The 16,685-nt window shown below is 51.0% G+C and overlaps 1 protein-coding gene across 1 annotated transcript in view; it reads right to left on the reverse strand.

Annotated features, from left to right (window-relative positions):
* The window catches only part of SHANK3 (SH3 and multiple ankyrin repeat domains 3), a 727,758-nt gene that overhangs the window by 97,195 nt on the left and 613,878 nt on the right, over positions 1 to 16,685 (reverse strand). Inside the window, exon 17 of the mRNA XM_030541199.1 lies at positions 14,028 to 14,110. Coding sequence (XP_030397059.1) covers positions 14,028 to 14,110 — 83 coding nt within the window. The remainder of the gene's footprint in view (positions 1 to 14,027; positions 14,111 to 16,685) is intronic.

Consider the following 16,685-nt stretch of genomic DNA (forward strand, 5'->3'; position numbering starts at 1 on the left):
AGTGATCATGATGACGCACGCTCCGCCCCTGCGGAATTTGAGCAGGACGTAACAAACCAGTGGGAACAGCGGGAAGGCATAATGCAGTTGGCCGTTCCACGGTATCAGGAATGCGTCCAAGATCGATTCCGAGGAGAGACCTTGGAAGGAGCAGGACACCTGGCATTTCCTGCACTCGCGGTGAGCGAACAGGTCTGTGTGAGGAACCATTTCCACTTCCGGAAAGCGGGACGCCTCACATGGGGCAGAGTGATGACTCGTAAGACAGGAAAGACCTGCTGAGTCAAAGAGATAAGACGTTCCGAACGCCTGGGAGAAAGGACGTCGCCAGCTCCATCGAGCGGGCCATGCAAAAGACCCGGAAATGGATGGCCTCCTGACAAAAAAGGGGGGAGGACTATGTCCCCCCTGAATGCTTATGAAGCACCTGGCCATTGTGTTGGCTGTAAACACCGAGATACAACGGCCTCGCAGCTGCCGCTGGAACCCCTGGCACGCCAGGCGGACTACTCTGATTTTTGGGGCATTAATGAGGAATGCCAGCTCTCTAGAAGACCGAAGGCCTTAAGCTCGGAGGTGACCATGAGCACTCGAGCAGAGAGATGATGCGTCCGCCGTCAGGGGCAGTGAGGGCTGGGGCGGATGAAACCGCATCCTGTCCACACCAAGGAGGGGGTTAGCCACCACTCTAGGGAGCCTAAGGCGTTCGAGGGAACGGTGACTACCATGACCATTGGCTCCCTGTCCAAGCGGTACGCCGAGGTGGGCCAGACTTGGAGAGGACGGAGGCGGAGCTTGGCGTGTTTGGTTACAAACTTGCGGGCAACCATGGACCCAGGAGACTGAGACAAGAACGAGCTGAGGTCGTTGGGAAAGCCTTCAGACCTCAGATGATTGATGCCATCGCCTAAAACCGCAGTTGCGATAAGCAGGCTCCGGCTAGGTAGGAGACCAAGATAGCCCCTAGGAAGCCCAACCTCTGCGTGGGAACCAGAGTGGATTGCTCTATAGTAATCATCAGGCCTTGATCTGTGAATAAGACCGTGACGATGCCCACGGCTGAGTGGGTTGTGTGTCAGAGTCTCCTCGGATAAGCGAATCGTCCCAATACGGAAAAACGCATATCCGACATAGCTACGGTAGGCGGCGACTATGGCCGTAAACCGGGAGTATTCACCGCTGGCTATAAAGCGGAGGCATCTCCCATGCGGAGGGAAGATGGCATTGCAAAAGTACGCGTCCTTCCTATCCAGGGCGGCATAGTAGCCCCCCGGAGGCAAGGATGGAATAATGGTTCCCAGGGATACCATGCAGAACTTCAACCTTATCCCAGACCGGTTGAGTCCATGCAGGACCAGGAAGGTCTGACCTGTGGTCGAGTGGGGGACTAGCGCATAACGGGAGTAAAACCGCTAGCCCCTTTTGTCCGCTGAAGGGGGACAGGGCTGGAGCAATTTTAAGGTGGTACCTATGCTCCATCGTGCGCAGGACCCAGCGACCTAAAAGTAACTGGGGCCATGCCAGGAGAAAGCGGGATCAGGATCCCGTCCTGCGACTGGTACACCGCCCTCCGGTGAACCTTGGAAGGTCCGTCTTTGGTCCCAGTGGTAATTGCGAGGGACCTCGACTTTGGCTTTTTAGGGGGCCTGACGTTTGTCTGCGACCACCTTGGCCTTGCCGTTTTCCAGAGTTCTGCCTCTGGCTAGGCACAGAGTATGGCGGCTGGGGCCATAAAGGCCTGCGTTTGGTCGCAGGCGTATACATGCTGAGACGCATTAGGACCCTATTGTCCAGCAGGCTTCGCAGTCTGGGGCTGTCTCTGCCGCGAAGATGCCTTTACCAACAAAGGGTAAATCCTTTCCCCCGTCCTCCAAGACGGCAGCGAACTCTAGGTGGGAGGTTCGAGGGAGAAACTCCTCCACCCAGGTGCTATAATTATCGCAGCTAAGCAAGGCTTGTTGCTTCGCACCCCAGAGGTGCAGGGCCCCTGCAGAGTACACCTTGCATTCGCCAAGGCTCTTTCCGCTTCGGGGCTGGCGCCCGCTGGCCATGATATCAGGATCGTGGTCCTGAGCATAAAATCTGCGCATATGGGGTGACACGGATGCGTGTCCGGACGGCCATGGAGGTACTAAAAGAAGGCACGGGCCGAGTCCCTGACTCACTCGGACCTTGCCCAACTCGGCACCGGGGACCGGCATCGGGAGGCGTATCGGTACCTGGAACGAGATCCAGACCCGCAACCAGAACGGTGTCGGGAGGTCGACCGAGATCTCGAGGCTCGGAGAAGAGCTACAGGAGTCAAGGTACCTGCCCCGGTGCCAGATGTCGGAACGGTGCCGATAGCGGGTCGGCGAACAAGATACCGACCGGTGCAGTGAGTGTGACCCGTACCGAGGAAAACAGTACCGGGACTGCCAGTGGTGTCCGGTGTGCCGACAGGACTTGGCGCGTCTGCGGGACCGTGATCATGGACGGTGCCGCTCTGCTGTACTGACAGGGGACAGTACCTTGAAGAGACTGTATTACCCGTACCGGCGGTGCCCGGGTCAGGCAGCACTGACTCCGTCATGGCACTGAGAGCCCTCGCCGTTGGTAACATCTCCGGCGCGCAGGGAACAGCAGGCTCAACCACAGTGCGTACTGGGGAGCTGTCAGGCACCGGATTCGACGGCCCTCGTGGGGCCGGGATCCATGGTACCGAGGTCATCAGAGCTTCGGTAGGTGCCGGTGCCGGGAGAACCGAGTTAGATAAGCCGTCTGGCTGGGGTGCCGTCAGCACTGAAGCAGCGGGAGTAATACGCTCAACCACGGCGCGTGCCGGGGAGCCGTCGGACACCGGATTCTACGGCCCTTGCGGGACCGGGATCGACGGTGCCGAAGCAGGTGTCGGTGCCGGGCGATCCGACTTAGACTAGCCCTCTGGCCGCGGTGCCGTGGGCACGGAAGCAGCCGGAGAAGAAGCTCGACCACGGCGCGCGCCGGGGAGCTGTCAGGCACCGGATACTATGGCCCTTGCGGGACCGGGATCGACGGTGCCGACGTCATCGGTGCCGCAGCAGGTGTCGGTGCCGGGCGATCCGACGTAGACGAGCTCTGGCTGCGGTGCCGTTGGCACGGAAGCAGCCAGAGCAATACGCTCAACCACGGCGCGTGCCGGGGAGCCGTCAGGCACCGGATTCTACGGCCCGTGTGGGACCGGGATCGACGGTGCCGACGCCATCGGTGCCGCAGCAGGTGTCGGTGCCGGGCGATCCGACGTAGACGAGCCCTCAGGCTGCGGTGCCGTTGGCACGGAAGCAGCCGGAGCAAACGCTCAACCACGGCGCGTGCCGGGGAGCCGTCAGGCACCGGATTCCACGGCCCTTGTGGGACCGGGATCGACGGTGACGACGTCATCGGTGCCGTAGCAGGCGTCGGCGCCGGGCGATCCGACTAGACGAGCTCTCTGGCTGCGGTGCCGCTGGCACGGAAGCAGCAGGAGCAATACGCTCAACCACGGCGCGTGCCGGGGAGCCGTCAGGCACCGGATTCTACGGCCCTTATGGGACCGGGATCGACGGTGACGACGTCATCGGTGCCGTAGTAGGTGTCAGCGCCTGGCGATCCGACTAGACGAGCTCTCTGGCTGCGGTGCCGCTGGCACGGAAGCAGCAGGAGCAATACGCTCAACCACGGCGCGTGCCGGGGAGCCGTCAGGCACCGGATTCTACGGCCCTCGTGGGACCGGGATCGACGGTGCCGACGTCGTCGGCGCCGGGCGAGCCATCTTAGACGAGCTGTCTAGCTGTGGTGCAGCTGACACAGAAGCAGCAGGAGCAGTAAGCTCTACCACGGCGCGAGCCGGGGAGCTGCCAGGCACCGGATTCCCTGGTCCTGGGGGACTGGAATCGACGGAGCCGAAGTCATCGGTGCCTCTGCAGGCCGGATAACGCAACTGAGGCGAGCTCTCTGGCTGCGATGCAGGTGGCACGGAAGTAGCGGGAGCAGGGGGCTCAACCACGGCGCGTGCCGGGGAGCCGCCAGGCACCAGCAGGAATCGTAGACTCTCTCGACCTCGGAAGAAGGGAACGGTGCCGAGTCGACATCGGTGCCGGCGACGGTCGGTGCCGGAAGGCCTTGGTGGTACCGGCGGGGTCCGGTGCCGAGGAGGCGCTTCTGCCCGCCGCTTGAACATCGCTCCGCGCCCAAGGTGGAGGGGCAAGTGAAAGTCCCGCACCTTTTTGTTCTCGGCTTAAAAGCCTTGCAAATGGGGCACTTATCTGTCAAGTGTGATTCTTCAAACAGGAGTCATGTAGATCTCTCTTCGGCCGCGGCTTCTGGTAAGCCGGGCCCCTTTTGAAAATCTGGTGAGCCATGCATGGCTCCGGCACTGGGCTCATGGAAGGGCTACTTCCTGAACCCCGCTAACTAAACTAACCATGTTAGCAAAGGAAAAACGTATAACCATACAAATATATATATATAAAAGTGTTATAACTGCATAATTATATACGAGAAAACGAGTAGCTAGGGAAGTGGAGGTCAGCTAAGCCGCGCTCCACTGTTCCAACGACCGACACGGGCGGTAAGAAGGAACTGAGGAGCGGGTGGGCCGGCAGGAGTATATATGGAGCGCCATGGTGGCGCCACTCTAGGGGGCGACCTGCCGGCCCACTGAGTTGCTAGGGTAAAAGTTTTCCGACGAATGTGCACGCGCGGCGCGTACACCTAACTGGAATGGATATGAGCAATCACTCGAAGAAGAACCCAGGGTTATGAGCTCAGTCCTTGAGGAGGCCACTTAGGGAAGTGGGGTAAAAATCTGCCTGGGGATTGGTCCTGCTTTGAGCAGGGAGCTGGACTAGATGATCTCCTGAGGTCCCTTCCAACCTTGATATTCTATGCTTTCCTAATGGAATTGGTCATCTGTAAGCAAACACCCTCTAGTACCCAACCTCGTGCCTTATCTGTTAGGACACTGATTCACGGTTATTTTCCTCCGTGCCGGCAGTGATTTGGGGCCTGTCTGTACGAACACTTAGTTTGTGGCAATCTGGGTGTAAAGTTACAGCGCCTGCAGTGCACTACGTATCTGCGTGGACCCTGCTGCCGCACTAGAAGTTCCCTAGTCCGCTTTGATCAAACTCGCTGTGAAATGGGGACAGATTCAAGCGCAGTAGGGAATTTTAAGTGCATGGAAGCAGGGTCCACACAGACACATAGGGCATGTCACACTGAAATCAAATACCCATAGCACTGAATCTCAGAGCCTGGGCCAGCTGATTTGGGCTCACAGGTCTCAGGCTGTGGGGCAAAAAACTGCATTGTAGACATTTGGGCTCAGGCTGCAGCCCAGACTCTAAGACCTCAGACCTCCAGCCCAAGCCCAAACATCTACATTTCAACTATTAGCCCTGTGAGCCCCAGTCAGCTGAGCTGGACCAGCAGTGTCTGTGCGGCCAGTGTTTCACTGCAGTGTAACGAACCCTACGTGTGCAGCAAGCTATTGCAGGTACATGCACACCTCAGGGTGCTGGGAACTAAAGTTCATCTAGACAAGGCTTGGGTTCCCTAGGGAGGTGGTGGAATCTCCATCCTTAGAGGTTTTTAAGGCCCGGCTTGACAAAGCCCTGGCTGGGATGATTTAGTTAGTGTTGCTCCTGCTCTGAGTAGGTGTGGGACTCGATGACCTCCTGAGGTCCCTTCCAACCCTAATCTTCTATGATTTTATGATTCTAATGCCTTGGAAACAGGCAGTGTTATTTTTTTGACAGAGCGCCACTCCCCGTTGGCCCACTCAATCCTTCCTAAATAGATTATAACTATTGATTTTAACATTCCAATCATGGTGAATCATCCCACCAGGTTTCAGTAATACCAACTAGATCGAATTTATGCTACTAAATTAGCAATTCCAATTCTCGTTTGTTACCCAAGCTCCTAGCGTTGGTGTATCAGCAATTAAAGAATTTCTTCTCCTTATGTACTTTGGTATCTTGATTAATTTTGTTCTCAACATCTACATTTTGTGCTGCATGCTCATATGTTCTCTGTTTTCACTCTCCTCTTTTTTTATTAGTTCAATCCCCTTCTGACTACTCTAGCCAGTTGTCCTCGAGGAACTTGGTCCCCCTTTTACTGAGACGGAGACCACCTCAAGTATTCAGCTCTCTCTCCCCACAGAAGGGAAGCAGATGATCCACAAAACCAAACCCTCTACTTTACACCACTTAACTCCGCAGTGTTCACTTCCAGAATCCTTTGCCTTCTATCTTCCTTCCCTCATGGGACAGGAAGGGGCTCCAAAAATTCATAGAATCGAAGGCCAGAAGGAACCATTGTGATAATCTAGTTTGACCTCCTGTATAGCACAAACCAGAGAACTTCCCCAAAATAATTCCTGGAGCAGAGCTTATAGAAAAAGCAGCCAACCATGATTTGAAAATTGCCATTGATGGAGAATTCATCACAGCATTTGGTAAATTGTTTCAATGATTAATTACACTCACTGTTAAAAATGTATGCTTTATTTCCAGTCTGACTAGGTCTGCTCCAAGTTCAAGCCATTGGATCCTGTTACACCTTTTTCTGCTGATCGAAGAGCCATTATTAAATATATGTTCACCATGTAAATACTCACAGACTGTAATCAAGTCAACCTCTTAATCTCTTTATCAAGATAAAAAGATCGAGCTCTTTGAGCCTATCACTGTCAGGCATATTTTCTAATCCTTTAATCATTCTCATGGCTCTTCTCTGACCCCACTGCAATTTATCAACATCATTCTTGAATTGTGGGCACCAGAAGAGGACACAGGATTCCAGCAGTGGTCACACAGTGCCAAAGACAGAAGTTGATTCTACTCCAACTTGAGATTCCCCTGTTTATGCATCCCATGCTTGTATTAGTTCTTTTGGACACAGCATCACACTGAGAGCTCCTATTCAGCTGTTCATTCACCCCAGCCCCCAAATCTTTGTCAGAGACATTGCTACCCAGTATAGAATCCACCATCCTGTAAGTGTGGCCTTCTTTTCTTGTTCCTAGATTGTGCACATTTCCATTTAGCCGTATTAAAATGTATATTCATTGTTTGCTTGCACCCAGTTTACCAAGTGATCTAGATCGGTCTGAATGAGTGACCGATGTTCTCTTCATTATTTACCACTCTCCAAGTTTTGTGTTATCTACAAACTTAATCAGTGATGATTTTGTTTTCTTCCATGTCACTGATAGAAAAGTGTTGGACTCCACTGGAAACACACCACTGAATGAAGATTTCCCTATTTACAATTACATTCTGTGATCTATCAGTTAGCCAGTTTTAGTCCATTAATGTGAGACATGTGAATGTCATATTATTATGCTTTTTAATGTCAATATGTCGTGCGGTACCAAGTCAAACTCCTTACAGAAGTCTAAGTATATTACATCACCATTACTACCTTTGCCTACCAAATTTATATCCTTATCAAAAAAGATCAAATTAGTTTGAGAGGATCTATTTTCCATACACTCATGTTGATTTGCAGTAAGTACATTATCCTCTGTTAATTCTTTATTAATCAAGTCCCATACCAGCCACTTCATTATCTTGTCTGGGATTGATGACAGGCATATAATTCTCCAGGTCATCTCATCTTCCCTTTTTAAAAAATTGACTCAACATTTGCTTTCTTCCAGTCTTCTGGAACTTCCCTGGTATTGCAAACATATCGAAAATCAACATTAATGGTCCAGTGAGCTCCTCAGCCAGCTCTTTTAAAACTCTTGGATTCAAGTTACCTGAACCTCCTGATTTCAAACTGTCTGACTTTAGCAGCTTCTGTTTAACATCTTCCCAAGTTATTAGTGGAATGGAAAGTGTGTGTCATCACCACATGATGGGACGATATCATCTAATGTCCCCCCAAATAGAGAACAGAAATATTTATTGAACACGTCTGCCTTTTTCTGCATTATTATTGATAATTCTGCCACTTCCATCTAATAATGGATCAACAGTATTGTCAGGAATTCTTTTGGTCCTAATATATTTAAAAAACTCCTCCTTATTGTCCTTAACTCTGCTGGCTACAGCTTTCTCCTTGTGTCTTTTTGCTTCCCCCTTATCCAATTTTCTACAATTCCTAACTTCTGAATTATAGTAATTGCTATCAACTTTCTCCTTCTTCCATATACATACACACACACTTGGTGCTTTAACAGGGCCAATTTCACAGAGCTGAAAAAAATGAGCCAGATCAGCTAAGAGGAAGAATGTAATCAGAAAAATGTGAATGATAATTGGGAATTATACTATTAAAGCACCAAGTTTATATATAACTGGTCTGGACTTTAATCTACTTGCACATTATAAATATGACCAAGTCACGGTTAAGACTGTGAGTCTGTCACAGTGGTCATGGATGTCGTGACTTTCCGAGACCTCTGGGATTTCTGCAGTTGCTGCAGTAGGTGTGGCTGGCTTCAGGGACTGCTAGAGCAACAGCGGTCCCAGGTCAACCCCCAAAGCAGATAAGATTTAGTCAGAGGTACTTTTAGTACAAGTCATGGACTGTCAGGGGCCATAAACAAAAGTTTATGGCCTCTGACCTGTCCATGACCTGTACTAAAAATATCCCTGACTAAATCCTTGCCTTAGTCATGATCATTTGTACCTAATCTACCATTAATTTTTAGTCCTGTGATCAGGTCCTCTTTATCCGTTAAGACAAGGTCTAACAAAGGATTCCCTTATGCTGGCGGCAACACTTTCTGAGTTATGAAATTGTCTCCTGTAATGTTTAGAAATTCCCAGGGTGTTTTACTACTGGCACCATGAGACCTCCAGCATGTGTCACTCAAACTGAAGTCCCACATGAAGATCATTTGGACATTCTGGGGAGTGGCCATGCCCCTTGGCAGTGCCATCCACATAAATCCTTCAATCCAGACCCCCAGCAATGAATTCAGTAAGCACAGAAAGACAGAGGATCTCAACATCAACCCAGATATCTAGGGATGGCTTATGCTGGGCACAGAACCATTTGGGCAAGTGGTTCTCCAAAGCTGATGCTGGTTGCACAGTAACCAGCAGAGTCAACTGGGTTTGACGAGCCTCCCTTGGTCAGAAGAGGTCTGAGGTGGCCCTTGTGATCATTGCAGGTCTGTACAAAGCCCACAACACAGAGGCACCCTTGCCTGGCTTCTCACTCACGTTTTGTGTTTCTTTGCTGTAAAAGGCAAGCTGACTGACACACTACACATACACAACAAGAGGCCCCAGTGGGGTAAAAGAAAAACACATGAGGGAGGCCAAGAATGTAAGTGAATGAATTCTGAGCTCACTGCACCTTCAGCCATCGCCCAAGGCAAGTCCCCCTTTTACCCTTGAGCTCTGCAGGAAAAGAGGAGGACGGGGAGGCGAGTAGCTCTAATGAACTTTGCTCTCTAGAAGATTCCAAGTTGGTGCACTGGGACAAACTTACCTGAAATGTGGGATGATGCAGACGCCACCCTGGGCAGAGTGGTTCTGTGGGAGAGGAGAGCGTCTCTTGCCTTGGGCGAGGTATATCCTATGAGCTAGAGGTGTGATTTCTTCTGCTCGTGTACACTCATTGAGCTAGTGTGGGTATAAAGAGCAGTGTCGCTGCAGTGCCATGGCTTAGCCATGCCAAGTACAAACCCAGCTGAAACTGTTGGGTGTATACTTGGCATGGCTAAGCTGTGCCTCTGCTGCTGCTACCCCTGCTACCGTGGATACGCTGCTATTTGTACTTGCACTAGCCTGTGTGAGCATGAGTACTGAGCAGGGGAATCATACCCCTCACCATCACTCTAAACATAGCCCCAGAAATGTCTGGAATCAGCTCTGCCTATCAGCCTCCTTGGGCAGGCACTGAAACTAGCATGTCCATCTCCTCAGGCATGAGGGGAATTCTTGGCCTCAGCCTAGAAGAGGTGGTGGTGTGGAGGAAGAGGGGATATTTCACATCTCCAAAGTCCAGTCCCACTGTGAAGATCAGAGAGTTGCATCCCGCCACCAGGTGATGACTGAGCCTAGAATGACCTAGTATAGTGTAAAAGTTGCCATGGAAGCCGTGAGATACAGAGAAAATTCACAGAAGAGTTTGAGTATCAGAGGGGTAGCCGTGTTAGTCTGGATCTGTAAAAGCAGCAAAGAATCCTGTGGCACCTTACAGACTAACAGACGTTTTGGAGCATGAGCTTTCGTGGGTGAATACCCACTTCCTCAGATGCATGCAGAAGAGTTTGAGTTGGTGAGAACAACTGAACTCATTCGGAGCAATTTATCTCAATTCCAAAAACAGATCAGATAAATCACCAGGCAAGAGAGGAATCTCAGGGACCAGGGTGCTTACCTTGTAACTAAGACAACTCCAGTGTTTATTTCATTCTAGGACTCACATACTAAGGGAGACCACATTGAGGGTGGGGTTCCTGATACAGGTGAGGACAGACAAAGTGTGCATGGTCACACCCACTCCGAACCCGTTCCACTACCTCTCTGGACAAAGGCTCAAAGACGAAGCATGAACCAAAGAAGTTCCAGGAAGGTCAAGTGTCTCAGTCACCATTAAATTGAGGATGGTGGTGGATTTACAAAAACCAACTGTATGCTAATACCATGAGCTGCAGGTATGAGTCTTATTCCCATTGTCCCAGAATTCTGATCACAAATGAGACCAGGGGATTCCACCTGGACTACGGCTGATGACTGGATTTCTTAAGCTGCTATTTCCCAGTTCTCTGAATATTTCTATATTACTAGTGCATCTACTCCCTGCGCTGGGAAGTGCTACTTCATCACTGTGGCTATGCATCATGCAGCCCCGCAGACAGTGTAACCCCCAAAACAGGACATCAAGTACCAAACTTTACGCCTCTTCCACACAAACGATGAAGATGACAAAAGACAGAGGTCAGTGGGATAGGAGGGGACGGCGTAACGAAATAAGGCGTATCTATCACTGAAGTACCACAACATCTCACAATCTGTAATAGATTTATCCTACATCACCCCTGTGAGGTTGGAAAGTTCCGTCACCCCAGAGTACAGAAAGGCACACAGAGACTTGCTCATGGCCACACAGGAAGTCTGTGACGAAGGAAGGAGCTAATTATTTTGGGGAAGCTCGATGGCCTGTGATACAGAGGATCACAATGGTCCCTTCTGGCCTTGGAATCTGTGAATTATGGTTCCAGAGTCCCCGCCTAGCATCCTAACCACGGCACCATCCTTTCCTTTGACTCTGCAGTGGATACACCACATTAGAGATATGTCTTCCATTTGTGCTTTGTTTACTTTTCAATAATTAGTTTGGTGCAAGTGTGTGGCTCGGCATCGGACATACAACACTGGGATTTGAAGAGAAGGATATTGTGTGGCCTGTAGTTATTCCAGGCACAGAGGAGAGTAAGGGAAGGTGGAAGTGCTCATGGTAGATGGAGGCAAGTGGAGTTGCTAGAGTGCAGGTCCTGGGCCAGGATGCAGCAAGTGATGAGAGAGGAGAGGCAGGCAAGGGCAGAGCTGGGCTGAGACCTGACGGTAAGGAAAAAGAGTTTGAATCTGAGACTGGTAGAGCCAATGAAGGGACTTGAAATAGGAAGAGGGCAGATGACAGGTTCAGAGAGGCAGGACAAGAAGAGGAGTTCAGCAACAGCATTTGGAAGACAAATAGGAACAGGATCAGCCCCAGATCCCAGCTCCAACCAGACTCGGGACCAGCTGCTTCAAAGGAAAGTACAAAAACCGCATAGGGTATAACCTGCTGAGTGGGGCTGCTTCTCCCACAACCCAGTCAGCTAGTGGCTGTGGCCTGCCTTCAAGCATGGGGGCTCATAACCCATCTGTTTTTTTCACTCTGATTCACCTAGCTGGGGATGTTTTCACTATTCATCTAACTGCTGAGCCCTCGTTTAGATGGCAAAGTCCCTGAGGCAGGGCCCACCTGTTCCTGTATGTCTACCTAGCACCCGGTCCAAGGACGTGCCAAATCAATAATAAAGTTATGGCTGCTGTGGGGTGAACAGACATCAGTACCTTGTCTGTGCGTGCCATTACTCTGGGAGCGGGAAACGCCCTTTAAGCTCATTGTGATAACTTTGGGCACAGGAAGGGATGGGGGCTTTTCTGTGTTTTCTACGGTCACATAAACAGGTGGGAAGGGTGAACGGGTTATCCAGAAAGATGGAGCCTGCAGCCCAGGCTGGGTGACACCAGGGCCGGGGCAAGGCTCCTGGGAGTGGGAAAGGAGGATGAGTGGATTGGGGCATGTTACAGAGGAAGAAGCAGGTTTGGCAGTAGCTTTAAGCAGGGGAAGGTAAAGGAGAGAGAGGGATCAAGGATGACTCCTGGATTAACAGTTTGTGACCATGGGAGGGTGATGGGTTCCCAAGTGAGCCACATCCTCACCTCACTAATCAGAGACCTTCACCCCTACAAGGCCTGCCCTCAAAGCTACCTTCAGCCCATGACCCTCCAGAGCCATATGCTTCCCCCTGGCCTCTGACAGCAGTGTTGTGGTCCCTAGAGTCATACAGATGCTAAGCCATATTTATACCAAAAATCCCACAAAGACTCATTTGGCTGCAGAGCCCCACAGCCAAATGCCCATTGTCTAATCTGCCTGGAGTCTCTTCCACCAGCTATCAGCAGACACAAGAAAATACAGAGCATACAAACTTGAGGAGAGGAAACAGAGAAAGCCTGAGAGAATAGGAGAAAAGCTGGTCATTATGGGAGTAACCCCGCACCATGACAACTGAACCCATGAGAAAGGGAGATGTCATGCTGAGGGTGGGAAAGTTTCATTACACAATTTGCAGACTAGCAGATGTGAGTAGGGGACACACACACACACACACACACACACACACACACACACACACACAAATACAAACATACATGTACTGAGAGACACACCCACTTGCACACAAAACCCTTCTGTGATACATGCAGAAAAAGGCAATCAATGAATGCTATGAGGAAATCACTTGTGGGGCTCCAACCCAAATCAAAAGGGTCTCCATCCACAGCAAGGTCTCGAAAAAGAGCAGATCTCCTACGCAAAGCTGGCAGCCACTCTCCAAGCCTTCCCTATAGGTACCATGTCTCCTGTGCAGCAAGAGGGGACACAGACAGACATCACTGTGGCTATGTTCTCCCATACTGATCTGATCCCTCAGTACACTTCAGTGCTGGGTCTGCCCCAGTCTTCAACCTGAGATTGCTGGAAAAATGACCCTCTAACCTAGGAGTCCCCTGCCTTCCACATGCTTGCAGCTCAGGGCTAACGCTGGTTATTCAATGCCAATATATGAGCTCAATCACGCTCCGTCCCAGAGGGATTCTTTCTGGTAACAATTCCTAGTAATGTGAACCACAATAGCTACCGCGTGGGCCAGATGCACTGGCAGCGTGAGACGTGGAATTCCCCAAGACGGTGTGTAGGGATTGGAAATGTCCCCTTGATGCCGGCAGGGGAGACCCTGATCAGGCAGGGCTGGGGGTGTGGTGACAGCACAGTACCACAAGTAGCCGCCTCAGAACAGGGGCATCACCAGCACGATCCTTCTCCCCAGCTTGGAGTTATGCCCCAACCCAGCCAGGGATTGTAGTAACCGGGCTCCAAATTCACAGTCAACATGGGGGCCTGGGGCTGCACACGGGCCCTGCTCTGAGGGGCTCCCAGTCTGAATCACGCATGCACAGAGCACAGGGCATGCACACTGTCCACATGCAATAGCTGAAGGGAAGCTCCTCGGCATGCAGAGCTTCAGACACAGTGCAGAGTCAATCAGAGAACTACCAGTCAGTGCAAACGCCAGCCATAGACAATGCACATCAACAGAGTTAAACTCTAATGTGCCTGGGCACGAGAAATGGGGCGGGAGAGCCCCTCGAGAGCCCTGCTGGACAGGGGCCCATGGGCTGGCAATGTGTCATGTCAGTGCAGCCAGCCAGAGCAGGGCCCTGTAGACACGGACCCTCCCCTCCCAGCCCCAGCCCCAGCCCCGAGTGAAACAAACCAGCCCTTACCTTTGGCCCCTCGCAACACAAACCCGAATCCCTCATGCTCCCTCTTCTGCAGCACGGCCGTCTTCTCCTCGATGATGTAGTCACTGGGCAGGAAAGAGCACAAGAGAATGATGCTAGGGTTAGATTTCAGCACCATGCTGCCAGGCGCAGGTGGCCTCTCTGCCTTTCACACGGAGACCTCTTCAGAGCAACCATCGCTCTCAGCACGGAGCTGGGCACAGTCTCTCTCCCTCCCTCCCTTGCCCACTGTCAGAACCAAAAGGCGAATGCTCCTTTCCCTCCCTGAGTGGGTAGGGGTCAGCCCTGGCCGCCTGGCTCTCCCTTCTGCCCACAGATCCCCCTCTCAGTCACCTGCATGTGTATGCAGAGAGCTTACTGATCCCACACTGGGCTTCCCTTTACATGATGCCCTTAGCATGTAACTGAAGAGTGGGGCGCCCGAGCAGAGGAGTTGCAGGGGGAGGCAGCCAGCCAGCCATCAGGGAGGATTCTCTCTGAGACTTTCCTACTGGCTCTTGGGGGGAAAAATCAGGAGCCTGACAAAAGGGAAGGTGGCTCTTTAGTAAGTTTCCTGGGAGAGAGAATGACAGAGTTTATCTCCTCATCCTGATGCTCTGATCTTCTGTTAAAATCCCCACCCCGTTGCTAAGTAACGGGCTGTCATTAGGGGAAAAAAGGGGGGGTGCTCATTTCATTGTCCTGTTCTAACAAAGCTGCTCTCTCTGTCCTCAATGGCAGCTAGATGAGAAGAATGAAGAAATATCCAGTGATAAGGAGAGGGAATCAAACGCGAAGCTCTGAACCGACCCCAAGCCTTAGCGACCCTTTCAACAGAAAAATGTCTACACATTTTCAGAGAGCTGGGGGGGGGGCTGGAAAGGGGAAGGGGGGAGGGAAGAAACAGAGACAGATTCTCTCAGCGAACGAGCTTAAATGCAGCTCTGTAAATCCCTCCCAGCAGAGCCGCATGTCTGACATCAGAGTGGAATTAATCAGAGATCTCAGTGCTTTTCAGCAGCACAGCGAAGGAGTTTTACACACCAAAGGCACAGCAAGAGGGCAGGGAATGTGCCAGCCCCAAATCCACAACTACATGTGTGTAGCCATTCAGGCTGATACACCCTGAGTGCAGCAACAGAGAAACAAAGAGCCAAAGCATCCAGGCACTGCCTGGAGAAGTAAACCCTCCCGGGACATGTCCGCCTGGTTCCTGTGCACCAGAGGGAAAGGGGAGCACTACAGACAGACACCTGTGCAAGACAGACAGAGTGTACACGCGCACACACACACACACTGCAGTAGAAACTCCCTCAACACACCCAGATGCATGCGCTGCATACAGAGACACACACCCCTGAACATACACACACTACACAGAGTGCTGGATCGGTGTGCTGCTGCCTGCTACCGCCTGGAATGAGTATCACAGCTGATCAAGGATTTCCCAGTTTGCCGACTCCGCGTGTGGAATTGCTCCGCTGTCGCCAGCTTCGTATATCACCGCCATCACAGCAGGAGCATGTGCCAGAGTCAGAGTCAGAAGAGAGCTGTCTTTCTGGACTGAAAAGGGGCTGGGTTCCAAGTGCTGCACTTCAAGGTGCATGCAGTGGCCACTTAGCTGGTACTGTGGCAATAGCATCTGCCCAGCCACAAGCCATGGCAGACCAGTGTTTGAATTAGTAGGTGGCCCTTTATATTCTGCACTGAGTGTAGCCAAACCTGCCAGCAGCTTGGGTGTGCTTGTAGACACCCCTTAACGGAGGGGACACAACTTCGGGTTCCTGCTAGAAGCAGCAGATACTAATAAATACAACCACTAACAAAGGTAAACACACAGAGTTGCATAAACACCTCTCAGGTTTCAGAGTAGGAGCCGTGTTAGTCTGTATCTGCAAAAAGAGCAGGAGCAATTGTGGCACTTTAGAGACTAACAAATTTATTTGAGCGTAAACTTTCATGGGCTACAGCCCCACTTCATCAGATGCATGCAGTGAAAATACAGTAGGAAGATCTATACACACACAGAGAACATGAAACAATGGGTGTTTCGTGGGTGTAATGACCCATACAGTCACAGTCTTTATTCACGTACACAAAGTAAAACTATTTCCCCATGTTTGTTACCCCCCAACTTTTTGTCAACTGCTGCAAATGGACCATTTTCATTACCACTACAAAAAGATTTTTTCTCTCCTGCTGATAATCGCTCACCTTAACTGATCACTCTCCTTAGACTGTGTATGGTAACACTCATTGTTTCATGTTCTCTGTGTATATATATCTATATCTATATCTATATCTATATCTATATCTATCTATCTATCTTCCTACTGTATTTTCCACTGCATGCATCCGATGAAGTGGGGCTATAGCCCACAAAAGCTTATGCTCAAATAAATTTGTTAGTCTCTAAGGTGCCACAAGTGCTCCTGTTCTATAAACACCTGTTTCCCAAACCACAGGAGGGATAAGTACTGAAAAAAAAAAAATAAAGCTACCGATGTGGGGAAGGAATCTGCTGTTTTCACTGCCATTTGTTTGGGAAGAGCTACAGAACATACTTGAGTCTCCAATGCAGAGCTGATCAGACCTGATTACACTGGTACCCTCTGGCTCGTTATGTTCAGCTCATTGCCCTGGATCGTACAGTTTCTCATC

Source organism: Gopherus evgoodei, chromosome 1 (genome assembly GCF_007399415.2).
Source record: "Gopherus evgoodei ecotype Sinaloan lineage chromosome 1, rGopEvg1_v1.p, whole genome shotgun sequence".
NCBI classification, from domain to species: domain Eukaryota; kingdom Metazoa; phylum Chordata; order Testudines; family Testudinidae; genus Gopherus; species Gopherus evgoodei.